General features: G+C 42.4%; 1 protein-coding gene across 1 annotated transcript in view; it reads left to right on the forward strand.

Annotated features, from left to right (window-relative positions):
* Window positions 1-17,747: 17,747 nt before the first annotated feature.
* BTC (betacellulin) overlaps window positions 17,748-20,535 on the forward strand; it is a 41,611-nt gene continuing 38,823 nt past the window's right edge. The window contains exon 1 of the mRNA XM_068542151.1: window positions 17,748-18,106. Within this exon, the coding sequence (XP_068398252.1) occupies window positions 18,043-18,106 (64 nt within the window). The 5' untranslated portion in view covers window positions 17,748-18,042. The remainder of the gene's footprint in view (window positions 18,107-20,535) is intronic.

Consider the following 20,535-nt stretch of genomic DNA (forward strand, 5'->3'; position numbering starts at 1 on the left):
TTCAGCAAAGATCCGGAGATCCAGGTGGTCTGGATAGGACTCTCCCTTGACGGCCATGCCTCCAATAGGTGTGAAGACGGAGCCCCAGACCTCTGTGTGCCGCTGGTCTGACTTCTGCCCTTTCTCCACTTTCAGTAGTCTCTGCTTCACCTCTCTCTCTCTTAGCGCGTGTCTTGAGTTCTTTTGAATGACACAGGCAGAATCTTGGACCTGGAGGAGTTTCACTTTCTAACCTAGCCACTGCTGTTAGACAGAATTGGAACTAGCAGAATGCACTTGACATCTTTCACTCATTCCTACGAATATACAACAATATATATTGATTGTCTGTGACCTCTATGACCCGGTTTGCACTGTGTAAGATGCTGGGTGTCTGAATAAGGTCTCTGCCCTCATGTGGCCTATGATGTTGTCAAGGAGGACAGGTGTGGAAACAAAGGAGGCCATTGTGGTGACTTTTTTGCTGAGTTAGAACTCTCTTCAGGTTACACTAGGGTCACAAAAGAGAGGCGAATATATTCTACCAGGAACCGGAAGGTCAAGAAGAGCTTCACAGTCAAGGTGATATGCTGAAAAGTGAGAAGTATTTTCCAGGTAAACAAGAGAGCACAGGCATTCGGGTCAGCAGAAGATGTTCAGCTTATGGCCAGGAAACTGTATATAGTTCAAATAGTTCATTGGGACTGCAGCGTGGGGAGGCATCGGTCAGAGAGCAGGGTTGAAGGAACTGGAAGAGGCCAGATGGTCAGAGCTTTTATATGCTGGCCGAGGAGTCTGACCTCCGGCCATGGGGAAGTATTGAAGGGTATTCGGCAGGGTGGCAACACATTTATTCATTCAGTGTTTTAGAGAATAAGGTATTTCATGCCAGACACGCTTCCAGGCATTAGGGCCACATCAATGTACTAACAGATAACAATATCTGCCCCTGTGGGGTTTTTTTTCTACTGGTGGGAAACAATATATATTATCAATTATATAGTATTTTAATAGGTATATGTGCCATGTGAAAACAGTGCAGGTTAAGGTGGATCAACGGCCCTGGGAGGGGAAGAGTACAGTTTGAAAGAGGGTGGTCAGAGATTTGAAGGAGCCAAGGGTGAATGATGCAGCATGAGGGGAGAAGGACGATGTCACAGGCAGAACGAAGCTCTGGTCCAAAGGCCCTAAGGTGGGAGCGGGCCTGGCCAGTATGCAGAATCTTGAAGAAGCCTAAGGGCTGGAGTTAAGTCAAGTAGGAGGAGCGGATGGAGTCAGGGAAGTAATGGAAAGGGGGCTATGGGCTGTGCAGGGCCCTACAGACCCTTTAAGGACTTTGGTTTATATTTGTACTGAGATGAACAGCCATTAGGGAGAGAAAGAGAAAGAGATAGAGAGAGAAGAAGAGGAGTAATAGATCCAACACATCATTTTAAAAATCAAAAGGATCGGGAGGAGCTTCAAGATTGTGGAAGAGTGAGACGAGGAGATCACCTTCCTCCCCACAAATACATCAGAAATACATCTACATGTGGAACAACTCCTACAGAACACCCACTGAAGGCTGGCAGAAGACCTCAGACCTCCCAAAAGGCAAGAAACTCCCCACGTACTTGGGTAGGGCAAAAGAAAAAAGAAAAAACAGAGACGAAAGAATAGGGACGGGACCTGCACCTCTGGGAGGGAGCTGTGAAGAAGGAAAAGTTTCCACACACTAGGAAGCCCCTTCGCGGGCGGAGACTGCAGGTGGCGGAGGGGGGAAGCCTCAGAGCCACGGAGGAGAGCACAGCCACAGGGGTGCGGAGGGCAAAGCGGAGAGATTCCCGCACAGAGGATCGGTGCCGAGCAGCACTCACCAGCCCGAGAGGCTTGTCTGCTCAGCCGCCGGGGCGGGCGGGGGCTGGGAGCTGAGGCTCGGGCTTCGGTCAGACACCAGAGAGAGGACTGGGGTTGGTGGCGTGAACACAGCCTGAAGGGGCAAGTGCGCCACGGCTAGCCGGGAGGGAGTCCGGGAAAAGGTCTGCAGCTGCCGAAGAGGCAAGAGACTTTTTCTTGCCTCTTTGTTTCCTGGTGCGCGAGGAGAGGGGATTCAGAGCGCCGCTTAAAGGAGCTCCAGAGATGGGCGCGAGCCGCGGTTATCCGCGCGGACCCCAGAGACGGGCATGAGACGCTAAGGCTGCTGCTGCCGCCACCAAGAAGCCTGTGTGCGAGCACAGGTCACTCTCCACACCGCCCCTCCCGGGAGCCGGTGCAGCCCGCCACTGCCAGGGTCCCGGGATCCAGGGACAACTTCCCCCGGGAGAACGCACAGCGTGCCTCAGGCTGCTGCAACGTCACCCCGGCCTCTGCCGCCGCAGGCTCGCCCCGCCTCCTCCGTACCCCTCGCTCCCCCGGCCTGAGTGAGCCAGAGCCCCCGAAGCAGCTGCTCCTTTAACCCCGTCCTGTCTGAGCGAAGAACAGACGCCCTCAGGCGACCTACATGCAGAGGCGGGTCCAGATCCAAAGCTGAACCCCAGGAGCTGTGCGAACAAAGCAGAGAAAGGGAAATCTCTCCCAGCAGCCTCATAAGCAGTGGATTAAAGCTCCACAGTCAACTTGTTGTACCCTGCATCTGTGGAATACCTGAATAGACAACAAATCATCCCAAATTGAGGAGGTGGACTTTGGGAGCAATGATATATATATATTTTTCCCTTTTTCTCTTTTTGTGAGTGTGTATGTGTATGCTTCTGTGTGTGATTTTGTCTGCATAGCGTTACTTTTACCATTTGTCCTAGGATTCTGTCCGTCCGTTTTTTTTTTTTTATTACTTAAAATTTTTTTTCTTAATAATTATTTTTTATTTTTTATTTTAATAACTTTGTTTTATTTTATTTTACTTTATTTTATTTTATCTTCTTCTTTCTTTCTTTTTTTCCTCCCTTTTATTGTGAGCCGTGTGGAGGACGTGATCTTGGTGCTCCAGCCAGGTGTCAGGGCTGTGCCACTGAGGTGGGAGAGCCAAGTCCAGGACACTGGTCTGCAAGAGACCTCCCAGCTTCACATAATATCAAACGGCAAAAATCTCCCAGAGATCTCCATCTCAACACCAAGACCCAGCTCCACTCAACGACCAGCAAGCTACAGTGCAGGACACCCTATGCCAAACAACTAGCAAGACAGGAACACAACCCCATCCATTAACACAGAGGCTGCCTAAAATCATAATAAGGCCACAGACACCCCAAAACACACCACCAGACGTGGATCTGCCCACCAGAAAGACAAGATCCAGCCTCATCCACCAGAACACAGGCACTAGTCCCCTCCACCAGGAAGCCTACACAACCCACTGAACCAACCTTAGCCACTGGGGACAGACACCAAAAACAATGGAAACTACAAACTTGCAGCCTGCAAAAAGGAGACCCCAAACACAGTAAGTTAAGCAAAATGAGAAGACAGAGAAACACACAGCAGATGAAGGAGCAAGGCAAAAACCCACCAGACCTAACAAATGAAGAGGAAATAGGCAGTCTACTTGAAAAAGAATTTAGAATAATGATAGTAAAGATGATTCAAAATCCTGGAAATAGAATGGAGAAAATACAAGAAACGTTGAACAAGGACCTAGAAGAACTAAAGAGCAAACAAACAATGATGAACAACACAATAAATGAAATTAAAAATTCTCTAGAAGGGATCAATAGCAGAATAACTGAGGCAGAAGAACGGATAAGTGACCTGGAAGATAAAATAGTGGAAATAACTACTGCAGAGCAGAATAAAGAAGAAAGAATGAAAAGAATTGAGGACAGTCTAAGAGACCTCTGGGACAACATTAAACGCACCAACATTCGAATTATAGGGGTCCCAGAAGAAGAAGAGAAAAAGAAAGGGACTGAGAAAATATTTGAAGAGATTATAGTTGAAAACTTCTCTAATATGGGAAAGGAAATGGTTAATCAAGTCCAGGAAGCACAGAGAGTCCCATGCAGGATAAATCCAAGGAGAAACACGCCAAGAAACATATTAATCAAACTATCAAAAATTAAATACAAAGAACAAATATTAAAAGCAGCAAGGGAAAAACAACAAGTAAAACATAAGGGAATCCCCATAAGGTTAACAGCTGATCTTTCAGCAGAAACTCTGCAAGCCAGAAGGGAGTGGCAGGACATATTAAAAGTGATGAAAGAGAAAAACTTACAACCAAGATTACTCTACCCAGCAAGGATCTCATTCAGATTTGACGGAGAAATTAAAAGCTCTGCAGACAAGCAAACCTAAGAGAATTCAGCACGACCAAACCAGCTTTACAACAAATGCTAAAGGAACTTCTCTAGGCAAGAAACACAAGCGAACGAAAAGACCTACAATAATAAACCCAAAACAATTAAGAAAAGGGTAATAGGAACATACATATCCATAATTACCTTAAATGTAAATGGATTAAATGCTCCAACCAAAGACAGAGACTGGCTGAATGGATACAAAAACAAGACCCGTATATATGCTGTCTACAAGAGACACACTTCAGACCTAGGGACACATATAGACTGAAAGTGAGGGGATGGAAAAAGTTATTCCATGCAAGTGGAAATCAAAAGAAAGCTGGAGTAGCAATTCTCATATCAGACAAAATAGACTTTAAAACAAAGACTATTACAAGATACAAAGAAGGACACTAAATAATGATCAAGGGATCAATCCAAGAAGAAGATATAACAATCGTAAATATTTATGCACCCAACATAGGAGCCCCTCAATAAATAAGGCAAATACTAACAGCCATAAAAGGGGAAATCGACAGTAACACAATCATAGTAGGGGAATTTAACACCCCACTTTCACCAATGGACAGATCATCCAAAATGAAAATAAATAAGGAAACACAAGCTTTAAATGATACATTAAACAAGATGGACTTAATTGATATTTATAGGACATTCCATCCAAAAACAACAGAATACACATTCTTCTCAACTGCTCATGGAACGTTCTCCAGGATAGATCATATCTTGGGTCACAAATCAAGCCTTGGTAAATTTAAGATAATTGAAATCGTATCAAGTATCTTTTCCGACCACAACACTATGAAACTAGATATCAATTACAGGAAAAAAATCTGTAAAAAATACAAACACATGGAGGCTAAACAACACACTACTAAACAACCAAGGGATCACTGAAGAGATCAAAGAGAAAATCAAAAAAAACCTAGAAACAAGTGACAACGAAAACACAATGACCCAAAACCAACGGGAAGCAGCAAAAGCAGTTCTAAGAGGGAAGTTTATAGCAGTATAACCCTACCTCAAGAAACAAGAAACATCTCAAATATACAACCTAACCTTACACCTAAAGCAATTAGAGAAAGAAGAACAAAAAACCGTCCGAAGTTAGCAGAAGGGAAGAAATCATAAAGATCAGATCAGAAATAAATGAAAAAGAAATGAAGGAAACGATAGCAAAGATCAATAGAACTAAAAGCTGGTTCTTTGAGAAGATAAACAAAATTGATAAACCATTAGCCAGACTTATCAAGAGAAAAAGGGAGAAGACTCAAATCAATAGAATTAGAAATGAAAAAGGAGAAGTAACAACTGACACTGCAGAAATACAAAGGATCATGAGAGATTACTACAAGCAGCTATATGTCAATAAAATGGACAACCTGGAAGAAATGGACAAATTCTTAGAAATGCACAACCTGCTGAGACTGAACCAGGAAGAAATAGAAAATATGAACAGACCAATCACAAGCACTGAAATTGAAACTGTGATTAAAAATCTTCCAACAAACAAAAGCCAAGGACCAGCTGGCTTCACAGGAGAATTCTATCAAACATTTAGAGAAGAGCTAACACCTATCCTTCTCAAACTCTTCCAAAATATAGCAGAGGGAGGAACACTCCCAAACTCATTCTACGAGGCCACCATCACCCTGATACCAAAACCAGACAAAGATGTCACAAAGAAAGAAAACTACAGGCCAGTATCACTGATGAACATAGATGCAAAAATCCTCAACAAAATACTAGCAAACAAAATCCAACAGCACATTAAAAGGATCATACAATATGGTCAAGTGGGGTTTATCCCAGGAATGCAAGGATTTTTCAATATACACTAATCAATCAATGTGATACACCATATTAACAAATTGAAGGAGAAAATCCATATGATCATCTCAATAGATGCAGAAAAAGCTTTAGACAAAATTCAACACCCATTTATGATAAAAACTCTCAAGAAAGTGGGCATAGAGGGAACCTACCTCAACATAATAAAGGCCATATATGACAAACCCACAACCAACATCATTCTTAATGGTGAAAAACTGAAACCATTTCCTCTAAGATCAGGAACAAGAGAAGAGTGCCCACTCTCACCACTATTATTCAACACAGTTTTGGAAATTTTAGCCTTGGCAATCAGAGAATAAAAAGGAATTTAAATCAGAAAATAAGAAGTAAAGCTGTCACTGTTTGCAGATGACATGATACTACACATAGAGAATCCTAAAGATGCTACCAGGAAACTACCAGAGCTAATCAATGAATTTGGTAAAGTAGCAGGATACAAAATTAATGCACAGAAATCTCTTGCATTCCCATACAGTAATGATGAAAAATTTGAAAGTGAAATTAAGAAAACACTCCCATTTACCATTGCAACAAAAAGAATAAAATATCTAGGAATAAACCTACCTAAGGAGACAAAAGACGTGTATGCAGAAAATTATAAGACACTGATGAAAGAAATTAAAGATGATACAAATAGATGGAGAGATATACCATGTTCTTGGATTGGAGGAATGAACATTGTGAAAATGACTATACTACCCAAAGCAATCTACAGGTTCAGTGCAATCCCTATCAAACTACCAATGGAATTTTTCACAGAACTAGAACCAAAAATTTCACAATTTGTATGGAAACACAAAAGACCCCGAATAGCCAAAGCAATCTTGAGAAAGAAAAAGGGAGCTGGAGGAATCAGGCTCCCTGACTTCAGACTATACTACAAAGCTACAGTAATCAAGACAGTATGCTACTGGCACAGAAACAGAAATATAGATCAATGGAACAGGATAGAAAGCCCAGAGATAAACTGATGCACATATGGTCACCTTATCTTTGATAAAGGAGGCAAGAATATACAGTGGAGAAAAGACAGCCACTTCAATAAGTGGTGCTGGGAAATCTGAACAGCTACGTGTAAAAGAATGAAATTAGAACACTCCCTAAGACCATACACAAAAATAAACTCATAATGGATTAAAGACCTAAATGTAAGGCCAGACACCATCAAACTCTTAGAGGAAAACATAGGCAGAACACTCTATGACATACATCACAGCAAGATCCTTTCTGACCCACCTCCTAGAGATATGGAAATAAAAACAAAAATAAACAAATGGGACCTAATGAAACTTAAAAGCTTTTGCACAGCAAAGGAAACCATAAACAAGATGAAAAGACAACCCTCAGAATGGGAGAAAGTATTTGCAAATGAAGCCACTGACAAAGGATTAATCTCCAAAACATACAAGCAACTCATGCAGCTCAATATCAAAAAAACAACCCAATCTAAATATGGGCAGAAGACCTGAATAGACATTTCTCCAAAGAAGATATACAGATTGCCAACAAACACATGAAAGAATGCTCAACATCATTAATCATTAGAGAAATGCAAATCAAAACTAAAATGAGATATCATCTCACACCGGTCAGAATGACCATCATCAAAAAATCTACAAACAATAAATGCTGGAGAGGGTGTGGAGAAAAGGGAACCCTCTTGCACTGTTGGTGGGAATGTAAATTGATACATCCACTATGGAGAACAGTATGGAGGTTCCTTAAAAAACTAAGAATAGAACCACCATATGACCCAGCAATCCCACTACTGGGCATATACCCTGAGAAAACCATAATTCAAAAAGAGTCATGTACCAAAATGTTCATTGCAGCTCTATTTACAATAGCCAGGACATGGAAGCAACCTAAGTGTCCATCAACAGACGCATGGATAAAGAAGATGTGGCACATATATACAATGGAATATTACTCATCCACAAAAAGGAACGAAACTGAGTTATTTGTAGTGAGGTTGGTGGACCTAGAGACTGTCATACAGAGTGAAGTAAGTCAGAAAGAGAAAAACAAATACCATATGCTAACACATGTATATGGAATTTAAAAAAAAAAGAAAGAAAAAAATGGTCAGAAGAACCTATGGGCAAGATGGGAATAAAGATGCAGACGTACTAGAGAATGGACTTGAGGACACGGGGAGGGAGAAGTGTAAGCTGGGACAAAGTGAGAGAGTGGCATGGACATATATACGCTACCAAATGTAAAATAGATAGCTAGTGGGAAGCAGCCGCATAGCACAGGGAGTTCAGCTCGGTGCTTTGTGACCACCTAGAGGGGTGGGATAGGGAGGGTGGGAGGGAGGGAGATGCAAGAGGGAAGAGATGTGGGGACATATGTATATGTATAACTGATTCACTTTGTTATAAAGCAGAAACTGACACACCATTGTAAAGCAATTATACTCTAATAAAGATGTAAAAAAAAAAAAAAAAAACCAAATCAAAAGGATTTTTCAGCTACTGAGCTAAGCACAGAGAGTCCAGAGCAGAAGCAGAAAGGCTGGTAAGGAGGCTCTTATAATAATCTAAGCAAGAACTGATGGTGGTTTGCACTAAGATGGTAGCAGTGGAAGAGACAAGAAAGGGTAGATTCTGGATATATTCCGATTTTCATTGTGGAATTACCAGTCTTGCAGTGTAAAGGGTAAAATTTTACTTAACGTTTATTCAGTGCTTACTATGTGCCAGATACTAGTCTGAACATTTTCTATGTATCCACTCATTTATTTTCCACAACCATCCAGTGAAAGAGGACTCATTATTATTCTCCACTTTACATATGAGGGAACTGAAGCAGAGAAATAATATTGGAGTTGGGGAAATCAGAAGATCATTCCAGGTACCAGATAATAAGGGTCTGAGTTAATGCAGTAGCATTGGAAATGAAGCAGGAAAGCAGGTGGTGAAGTGGCAGGGAAAAGATAGTATTTTCCGTCTTTAGTTATTTTATTTCCTTCTTTCTGAGCAGGGCATTGCATAAGTGGCCATTAAGATGGTGCAGGCGGCTTGCGTCTCTTCGGGTAGAAGTGCTTTTGGAAACATTTTCTTTGTAAAGCAATGAGAGACATTGATTGTTTGCAGAGCCATCATTTTGATTCATGGGGAGAAGTATTTCAGATGATAATAAAGGAGATAGTTGAAAATAACTGCAGTGTAAATATATCCTTAAACGGAGAGAGATGGTGGAAATATAAAAATTGAGAGGGTTGAGGGAAGGTTTGTATAATAAATGTTTTAATTTCTTTACCACACCATCTTCTGCTAAGTAAATTTCTAAAGGAGGGACATAATTTCGATCTTACCTGTGGGATGACAGGCAATGACAATTTGCAAGTCTGGAATGACCTGAAATGGGTTTTATTAATGAAGTTGTCCGCACTAGGGTGGCAGAAGGATATAGTGTGCTAGATTATGTATTGGATTCAGTTGTAAAAGTCCTTGATTCTAGTTCTAATGCTGAGACTTGTGTTATAAAACTTCTTTTTGCCTTATTTATAAAACAAAGACAATAAGAGATAGCCATAAGAATGGTTGCTTCCAAGGCTTTTTAAGGATGAACAAAGTACAAACGAAAAGAACATCATGAAAAACTAAAATCTCAAATTATGAACATTTATAGGGAGAAGGTTAAGGTTATTTACTCACTCTAGGGATTTTTTCTGTTGAATTTACCATTTTGACAGTTTGCCCAAAGAAAGGGATACAGCAGTTAGAAGTCATTAAGATTTACAAACGTCATTTGTCATCACAGCTGGAAGTCTCAATAACAGCTTTTCAGTCTAGACTACATTGCAAGTCTCAGCCTTCATCTTTTGGGGCATCAACTGTAGTTAAAAAGAATCCTTCTTTTTAACTTTGTTCATGGGAATTTCTTTGTTCATGGGAATATTTACTCTGTTTAAATGCAATTTATGTCCATACCCCTAAGTTAAATCTCCATTTTGTGCTCTCAGGAATACATTAAAAAATATAATCTAGATAGCTTAAAGTTTGTGATTTGAGCTGTGTCAAAATTTAACCTTATGCAACTCACATTTAAATGATTTGATAATTGACATAATCTTGTTGATAGGCTAAAAATGCAGAAATGGTTAAACTGTATCATTTGTGAGACCAATAGACCATGATTTGTAATAAGTACATTTTATTACTTATTTTTCATTTCTATGGGAGCCGGTGAGCACATAAATATTATGGAACATAAACTAAAAGTACTGGTTGTAAATTAAATTTTGAATTAAGTTGCAATTTGAAGATAGTTTAGAATATGGAGAATTCTTAGCCATTTGTATGTTCATTAGTTTTCAAAATTATTTTTTAAATGTCTAGTTTCATGGCAGATTTGAGCAGAAATGGTTTCTCAGTGATCTTCTGGTTACTTTAAAACAGTATTGAAGGAAGAAAACTTGCAGTGTTGTATTAGCATTTTATGGTTGAAAAAGGCTGTTTAAAGTCATCTAGCCTTGGAATCTCAGCATCTCCAGGTTAGGAATGAGATGAAATTATTGGAATTGCCTTTACAGTACATAGCATGTGCATTTCCAGTGCCAGGGAATGTATTATTTCCCCAGGGAATCTATTCTCTCATTAGAATTTTAGACAGATCTTTATATTGAATCCAAATGCATCTGCCTCTAACCCTTAGGTCCTTGTTGCAACCACTGGGACTGAGCGGTATGAATATAATTAATTTTCCATATGACAACTCTTCAAATATTTGAAGAAATCTATCATGCAAGCCACCTTCCTTCCCCCGCTCCTTGCCCCTGTCCTCTCTGCTTAAGGCTAAACAACCCAGAAAGAACTGTTATTTGTGAAACAGAGGCAAGAACCCTTACCAGTCTGGTTAAATTTAGCAACTTATCATTTAGGAGCTATACGTTCTTCCCTTTGGGGAACACTAAAAATATATTTCCTTATCTTCAGTCTTTTGGGGTTGATATCACATAGATTACTAGTAGCTCCACCTCCTCCCCAGTGTCTTGGAATATAACTCATATGAATCAAAACACTTGAATTCATCAAAGGATTTGCAAACTCTCATTAAGATGTCTACATTCTTCTTGGGTTTTTCATTTTTACATTTTGTTTTATTGTGGTAAGAATAAAACACGTGAGATCTACCCTCCTAATAAAATTGTTAGTGTCCATGACATTATTGTTGACTATGGGTGCAGTGGACAGCAGATCTTTAGAGCTTATTCATCTTGCTTAACTGAAACTTTATGCCAGTTGATTAGTAATTTCTCTTTTCTCTGTCTGCCCAGCCCCTGGAAACCACTGCTCCACTCTTTGAGTCTATGAATCTGACTATTTTAGATATCTCATATAAATGGAATCATGCAATATTTTTCTTTCTGGGACTGGCTTATTTCATTTATTATAATGTCCTCAAGATTCATCCATGTTGTCACATATTGCAGAATTCACTTGCTAGATGGTTATTATAAAACAAAGACAACAGTTGTTAGTGAGGATGAGGAGAAATTAGAACCCCTGCACACCGGAGATGGGAATGTAAAATGGTGCTGCCACTATGGGAAACAGTACAAAGTTTCTGCAAAAAGTTAAAAATGGAACTACCATATGATCCAGCAATCCCGCTTCTAGGTATGTATGCCAAAGAATTGAAATCAGGATCTTGAAGAGATATTAGCACTCCTACTGTGTAACTATTCACAATAGCCAAGATATGGGAACAAACTAAATATCCATAGACAAATGAATGGATAAAGAGGATGTGGTGTGTATATACAATGAAATACTGGTCAGCCTTAAAAAACAAGGAAATTCTGCACTCATCTTGGGTTTTGATACCTCCTCAGATGCTCTTTTTTTCTCTTTTGTTCTGCTTGGAAGAAAAAAATTAAATCACAATGAAAGTGAAAAAAACGTGTGTATGTATGCGTGTGATTCATGTTTGTTGCACCATTGGCACAGAGCAACTGGCCATGCCCCATTTTGATATTTTCATTATGAACATAATTAGAGCTCTGTGGTCCCAAGTCATTTTCGGACATCTCAACCTCTTCAGAGGCTTTTTTCACAGGTCTGTGATAGTCACTCTTGTCTGCACATGAATATGTGACTCCCTCTCCAGATTTTAGATAGTTTTTAACTGAAATTGTTAATAATCACATAATAGGAATCACGTTTATTTTGAGAGTTTTAAACTCTGTTGAGAATTCACACTTTTCAGCTTCTCAAGCCCTCTTAGCATGTCTGTTTTTCTCTGTGATGCCTTCTTTCAGCTGATGCCGCGTAGCTGATTCCAGTCTTCCCCCCACGTGGCCAGAACTAATTCTAGGGTTGCATAGTCATTTATCTTCTATGTTTTATTTTGTTTTTAACTTTACGGCCAATCTCACCTTGTGAGTTAGAATTACAGTCCAATGCAGCAATCCCCTCATCTCTTCCTCTATATTTTGAAGGGAAGCAATTTTTCAGGAAGTCAAGTGAAAAACTCATTAGATGCACTGTTGTTCCCAAATGAGACTTCCAGCAGGTGGCCAGAGGATTGACTACACTCGCTATGACTATTTGAGCTGCACAAAGTCAATGGCAACGATTTACTACTAGGTCATTGGATTTGAAGAGTGTGCCCAGGATTCAGAACTTGGGCATACACAGCATAGCTCCGCCATATATCAGCTAAGTGACTTTGGGCAACTTATTTAACTTCCGTGTTTCAATGTCCTCATTGTGAAATGAGAATAACAATGATATATAATTCACATTATATTTGGTGAGCATTTAAAAAGTTAGTGTACGTAAGTGCTGAGAACGGTGCCTGCTACACAATAAGCATCAATAAGTGTTCATTGTTACTATTATTCTGGCAGTGGATTGAGGAACTCACGTAAACTTAACTGAAAAAATTCCTCCCCTACCTGTGAGGGGGACTTATGGGAGAGTGGGGAGGGGACAGGAACACTCACTTTGTCCACAATAAGTGTGTCCACAGTGAGCTGAAAGATGCTACAGGCAAAATGTTCTCATCTCAGATGTGTTCATTTGGGTAATACCAGCACCTCCTAATACAATGCATGGTGCAAGGTAGGTATTCAGTACTTTTGATGAACTAGAATACAGGGACAAGAGCAGAAAAAAATTGCGTGGGTGACAGTTTTGCCATTGTATGGGTTAGGAGAATATTCTCTCTCTGGCAAGTTGTTTGCAAGATTTCCCGTAATAACATTACTTCTATTTCTCTATCCCCCTTCCTCTTTTCACCCCTAATGCTTTCTACTATTCTTCCTAAGGTCTGCCCTCAGGACCTGAGATTCCCTCAGAGGTGTTGCCACCTCCTCTTCCAACAACTCTGCTTCTTTCTGATGTTCTGTTCCAATGATTGCTACAGTTGCACCAAATCCTGGGATAAGTTTGAAGCCACCAGATGAAAGAAGGTCAGAGGGGTCTAAGGGATTGCCAGAGGCACAGACAGTGCCCAAATGCATGGTATTTTAGGCTCACTGTTACTTTCCCATCAGAGATTTTTTAAAAAATAAATTTATTATTTTATTTATTGATTTTTGGCTGCGTTAGGTCTTCGTTGCTGCGCGCGGGCTTTCTCTAGTTGTGGCGAGCGGGGGCTACACTTCGTTGTGGCGCGCAGGCTTCTCATTGTGGTGGCTTCTCTTGCTGTGGAGCACAGGCTCTAGGCACGCGGGGTTCAGTAGTTGTGGCACGAAGGTTCAGTAGTTGTGGCTTGCGGGCTCTAGAGAGCAGGCTCAGTAGTTGTGGCGCATGGGCTTAGTTGCTCCACGGCATGTGGGATCTTCCCGGACCAGGGCTCGAACCCGTATCGCCTGCATTGGTAGGCGGATTCTTAACCAATGCGCCACCGGGGAAGCCCTCCCATCAGAGATTTGTTCTGTGCTCTTTCCTTCCCTCCACTAGGCATATTAGTAAGAGAGGGTTAATGAAGGAAGCTAGTCCCTACTCTTTTCCCTTATGTAACCTATAAATAGATTGTAAAATAATATAATAACCATAATACACTGAATAACTTCTAATATGCCAGATTTTTGCCTTAGAGATATATATCATTGTGAATCATAAAAACTGTGCCAATCATTACCATCACATTTTATAGTTGAGAAAACCGAGGCTCAGACAGATGAGTAATTTGTGATCCAGGCATTCAGTGACAAAGTCCAATTTGAACAGACTAAAAAAACTCCAGAACCAATTGTACATAGTATACTACTCTGTGGTCCCACATGGAGGTGTGTCGACACTGATGGGAAACTATGACCATGTAGGAAGGGATGAAGCCACTGTGCCAGGTGTGTTAGGGAGGGATGTCTAGGGCCTGGCCGTATTACAACATTAAAATTATGCCACTTAAAAAAGGCCATGAAGAACCTAGTGGCAAGACGGGAATAAAGACACAGACCTACTAGAGAATGGACTTGAGGATATGGGGAGGGGGTGGGGTGAGATGTGACAGGGTAAGAGAGTGTCATGGACATATATACACTACCAAATGTAAAATAGATAACTAGTGGGAAGCAGCCGCATAGCACAGGGAGATCAGCTCGGTGCTTTGTGACCACCTAGAGGGGTGGGATGGGGAGGGTGGGAGGGAGGGAGATGCAAGAGGGAAGAGAAATGGGAACATATTGTATATGTATAACTGATTCACTTTGTTATAAAGCAGAAGTTAACACACCATTGTAAGGCAATTATACTTCAATAAAGATGTTTAAAAAAAAAAAATATTGACCCAGTGCTTGGGTCTCTGGAACTGAAAAAAAAAAAAAAAAAAAAAATTATGCCACTTAAGTGCTTGCCTACTTAGTCCACAACTAGGGCCTGCACGAAAGCCCAGATTTTTTAAAAAATCAGAAGTACCTTTATCAAGTACGTATGAATATGGTCACAGGAAAAGGTCATAACAGAGAGCTGAAACTGAAGGATATCACATAGATGATTATATTTGAGATTTACTAAACGTCTATCAATATAAAGCTGCCATTGAAAAAAGATAGCAAGTCAAACAGATTGAGGCATATGTATAAAAAATGGATACCTGAAGGATTGAAGAAGAGGGTATGATAAAACATGTAAGAAAAAAAAAGACACTAATAATCCCCTTTCCCCAGAAAAACTAGGGTGTAAAGCAAAATCACCTGAATACAGCTTCTGAGCATTGATTTTTCACTGGTTTTCCATCGAGACTAATTCAATAGTTTTAAGAACATTTGAAAACCCTCTATATATACTACTAATTTTTAATAATCTACAATGCATAATGTTTATCATTACTATAAAAACATTATATTCACCATTCATATTTCTTTTTATTCATCTACTCTTATTGAATTAAATAATGTTACTGACTACTAGGAAATCTTCCTATGCTACTGAATACCTTAAAGTCATAATTTGGAGGTTACATGCTGACCTTGAATGGATACATTCCAGAATTTTCCTTTCTACCACCACATGTGTGTCTGTTTAGGTGTTGTGCCCCACAAATAACCACAAGCTTATTTTGTCCTGTCCAGTGGAGAGGGAGGGGTGTCCCTGCTGGAGGCTGCTCTGTGTGAGAAGAGAAAACATTGATGCTTAAAGGCCTCCAAAGGCATCCACTTAAGCCTCATACCAGGTTCAGGAGGGCTGGTTATATCAGCCTAAAGCTGGCACAGGAAAGACACCATTCAAGCAATCCTTGGCTTGGGGATTCTGGGAATATAAGTTCTACCTTGTGACTCTGTTATAGATTTGACCCATTCATCTCTTAGTAACAGCTCAGTTTATAATCTAAAGCATTGAGACACACCTCAGTTACACGAATGAGGCCTCATGAAAGTCAATTCTTGCCTCCTACTCTTCCAAAGTTAGTTGTTGGAACCCAGATTGACTTTCCCCCTTAGTGAATGAATTGAGAGTGAGAAAAAAGAAGGAGGAGGAAGAGAAGAAGGGAGAGAAAGAAGGAAGGAACGCAGGCAGTAAGGAGGGTAGGAAGAAAGAAAGGAAAGAGAACGTTGCTTGATCTTTAAGAGATTGAACCTTCGGTGTCAGGAAATTTGGAAGACATATTCTCTGGAGTACTTATTTTACTTCTGGCTGTAAATAAAGCCCTTAGGGAAGGTTATTAATTTATCCGGCTTATTTAATATATTCAAGTACCCTATTTCATACTCCAGTGGCCTGAAACAGTTAATTTACCCTTTGAATGGCATGAATGGTGAACATTTATACCAAATCTTGGCACTTTACAATATTCGACAAACATCTGGTATTTTTTGCTTAGGTTTGCTTTATTTTTTTATTAATATTTATGGAGAAGGAAAATAAAATAGTAATGTTCTGTTGAGGATACCAGGACAGTTGTTGGCTAGGGTGCCGTCTCAGAGTGAAAGATGCCTTCACCTAGGGCGCTGATCCTGAGGAAAGGAGACAATATCAGAAAGGAAAAGGGAAGGATGGAGATGGAAAGGAGGGAGATGATGTCAAATCCCCTTGGCTTCGTGTGCTCTTGCCCTTTTTATCTGGGGTGCAGTCACCATCTATCTCACAACCTTGAATTCTCTAAATCTCATGTCTGTCTTCTCATAGATGCTTTATGAGCTGTCATGTGGGTGCTAGAATGGGATTCTGGAAATTACCAACTGATTTTTATTCCTCTGGATATATTTGTTGCCTGACGCACTAAAATAATGTGAATTGGTTTTGAAATGAAATGTCACTTGTCGAAGAAAAGCACATAATAATTTGTTTAATTTAAACAATGGGGAGGAAGGGGAAGACATCTGAACTGCATTTCTTATGTAAATGAATGTTTATTGGACTTTCGGATACTGTAGAAATACAACTTCTGTACTGAGGAGGCATGATTACACATATTGATCACGCAAGAGGAATATAGATCAGTACGAAAACTGCTGTACCCTTTAGTTATTTTGGAAACAAACATATTAATCATGTAAGGTAAAATTGGATGCTGCTTTCTGTCTTTGAACGCTGTGAGGATGCCTTTGTGTTCCAGGAAAGGCTTGGTGCAGAACCATCAGATTCCACGTCTCCTCAAAGAAGAGGTGTGCTGAGGTAGAGATAGTGCTTGGCAAGCCCCAGGCAAAAAGCATTCTCCTTATTCTTATAGATCCAACAGAGTTGATGAATTAAATAAATAAATGAAAATACAATGGGTAGACGAGTAAATGGAGAAATACAAAATATAAGTGACATTCTTAAAGTAGCTCTTGGTGAGCCCACACTCCCAGATATTCAACAAATTATATATGGAAAAGAGAAGCTTGGAAATTGTCAAATGCCTGAGGTTAACCACAGTGAGTGTTGGCTCTGGTCCCTCCAGGACACCAGCAATTGGCTGAAATAAGGGGAGCTGGAATTCCAGAGCAGTCCGGGTCTGCGGTTCTCGCTCAGTGGGCTCGGGGAGGGAGTTTAGAGCCGGCTTGCTCCACGGCGGCCCGCAGGCCCCGCACCTCGGACCCCTCCACGTGCTCTCTCTCCGCTCCCTCCCCACCTCCTCGACTCCCCAAGGGGAGGGAAATGAACCGTCAGGTGCGACCCAGCAGGGGGAGTGGGTGAGCTGGCCCGAGGGCAGCCCGCAAGTGTCCCGGAGTGTGGGTGTGGGGTAACTTGGGTGGGAACGGCGTGGAGGCCACCACGACGAAGTCCTGCGCCTCGTCGATGGGGTGTGTGCAGAAAGAGCGCGGATAAATAGGAGGCTCCCTCTTCCCGGCGACACTCGCGTAGCCTGTCGGCCGCCCGCCCGGGGTAGTGTTCGCCCGCCCGGCAGCCGGGTGCCAGCCTGGGGAGTAGTTTCGCTTCCTGCTAGCTCCGGGATTCGTTTCCAGGCACCCCGTCGGGCGCCCGTGGCCCGGGAAGGGGGCGCAGGAGGAGGCGGGAGACTCGTCTCGGGGCTGCTGGGCCCGGCAGCGGGGTTGATGGCCCGGGCCGCCCCGGGCAGCGGCGCCAGCTCCCTGCCACTGCTCCTGGCCCTCGCCCTGGGTAAGTGGCCGCTCTGGGCGCTGGAGACCCAGGAAGAAAGTCTAGGGTGGAGTCGCAGGGAGGGCGAGCCTTCCGCGCTGGCATTTGGACCCGAGGGGGCCCTGGGGTTGGCAGGGCCGGGTCGAAGAACTTGGACGACTGGGGTAGCACGAGGTTAAGGATCCAGCACTTGGGCACCTGGGGCTGCACCTGTTGCGGCGGCCCTGGGCGCAGGGGGCGGTCCGAGGGAGGAAGGGATCCCGTGGGCGGGCACAGAGCGGAGGGCCGGGGCGCAGGTGCTCTTGGCCTTTGCGGCGCGGTGCCCGCGAGCGAGGAGGTGTGGCAGGTGGACGATTTTTGAAAATCCACCAAAGCGGGAGCCTGGGAGACTAGACCGCAAAGACATCCCCTGGGACGAAGAGGAAAGGGAACTCCTTGGCTTGAGATGCAGGCCGCCGGGAGTTGCGGAGCAGGGTGGAGAGCAATTTGCCTGGGCACCGTGGGCGCGTGCTAGAGAGAGGAAGGGGATGACCCCGGAGAGACAAGAGCTGAGGAAGGCCCGAAAGTGAATTATTCCACCCCTTTCTTGCCGGCGAAGTTGGGAGGAGCCAGGAGGAGGGAAAAAAGATTCAACATTTGAGACCTGGACCTCCTGTTCCTGATAGGGAAACAAAAGGAAAGGGAGATGACATATTTTCCTGAGGGCACTATTGATGAAACACATAGATGCTTTACTTGGAATATATTATTTCCTATTTTAAGGAGAAGTTGCAGAGAGAAAACTTTTCTTCACCTAGAAGGTGAAACTTGGGTGGTTAGGTTAAGGACTACTGGGTGTGGTCGGTCACCTGGTGTGAGGGAAGAGTGGCCCGTGGGAGAAGCGGTAGGATGCCCTCCCGGGAGGCTCCCCTCACCTCCTTGGGAGTCAGCGCTGGCAGAGAGAGAGCTGGAACTTCGGATGCTGGGGCAAGTTTATACTGCTGGAAGCAAGGTTCCCCTCACCCTCTAGTATGGGAAGGTAGCAGGTAGATACTAAAGTGGGAAAATCCTACTACGGCAAGACATCCCCTCTGCATCATGGTCATTTGTGCGGGGTGCAGGCAGAGGGAAGGGAAACTGGCAATGTTTTGTAGTCCTAGCTGGGATGAGGGGTAGGGACATCTGGGCTTGGGGCATCAATGTGGGAGGAGGAGCGTCTCCACAGCTGAAGTGTCTATGTGATGAGGACACTACCTTCCAGCCTGGAAAGGGCCAGGCTTTCTCTTATGGAGGAAAAGAGGTGGGATCTAAGTGGAAACCTCCATTTGGCTGTGTCCTTGGAATAAGAGAGGTGCCTTAAAGGTGTCATGACCTTGGTCAGAAGTGGATCAGACTTAGATCATGGTTAGAGAGAAAGGACTGATTTACAAACCCTGCAGAGGAAGAGGTCAGAAACAATTTAGCGATGGAGTGATGTGGAGCCTGAAGAAGGGCAATGGGCCTGAGAGTTAGGCCTAGAGACAGTACTATGCTTTTGCCAGCATCACTTGGATGAAGCTGGCATTCTCTTCCTCCATTTTATCCAGTCTGTCCTACTGTCAAAGTGTTTACTGAAAATCTGCTACAGTCAGCAAGATGCTAGAGTATATGGGAATGGGGGTGGGAGGAGGGCTCAAGAGAGTCCTAAGACATGATTCTTGCCCTAAAAGATGTTATGTTGAAGTTGGGAATGCGGGACTAACAGATATGAAACAATAGGAGAAAAAGTCATGAAACCAGAGAAAGGAGAGCTCAACAGGGAGGGATGGAGCAGTGGGGAGATTGCATGGAGGACCTGAGTGGGTAGGATTGAAACTTGGTAGGATTTGAAATATCAGTAGTAGGGGAGAGAGGGGGACGAAAGGAGGCAAAAGCATTTAGTAAAGGGTTGGTGATGGGAATGAGATTGATTTCCTAGAGAGACAGGCAGTCAGCCTGCCAGAAAGTAGAACTGATGAGAGGCAGACAAATTATGAAGAGCCAAAAAAGCCAGATTAAAATATTTTGATACAAATCAATAAACAGTTAACCACATACCATCATAGGTCTTGAATACAGAGTGATATAATACAAACAATGATTTAAGGAGATAAACCTGGCAGTGGGGTGCAGCGTGGGAGGAGGGGAGAGGGCCAGAGGACCTGATTGTCTCAGGTGTAATCCAGGCACAAGCTAATACAGGACAAGATTAGGGTGATGTGCCAGCAGAAGTGTTATGGTAGAAATGACTATTTCAGGTTGATGGACATTCTTCCTTATTTACTATCACACGGTACTTTATTTTTTTCGCAAAACTTGTCAAAAGGCAGAAATGAAAAAAACAAAACAGAATTCTAATCCAGTGCTGTTGTAACTCAGGGTAGCCTAAGTGTGCAACTGCCTTGTTGAATGTTTGGTTTAGGGAATTGAATTCAGTCTCCAGACTCCCTAAG

The sequence above is a fragment of the Eschrichtius robustus genome, chromosome 4, assembly GCF_028021215.1.
Source record: "Eschrichtius robustus isolate mEscRob2 chromosome 4, mEscRob2.pri, whole genome shotgun sequence".
NCBI classification, from domain to species: Eukaryota; Metazoa; Chordata; class Mammalia; order Artiodactyla; family Eschrichtiidae; genus Eschrichtius; species Eschrichtius robustus.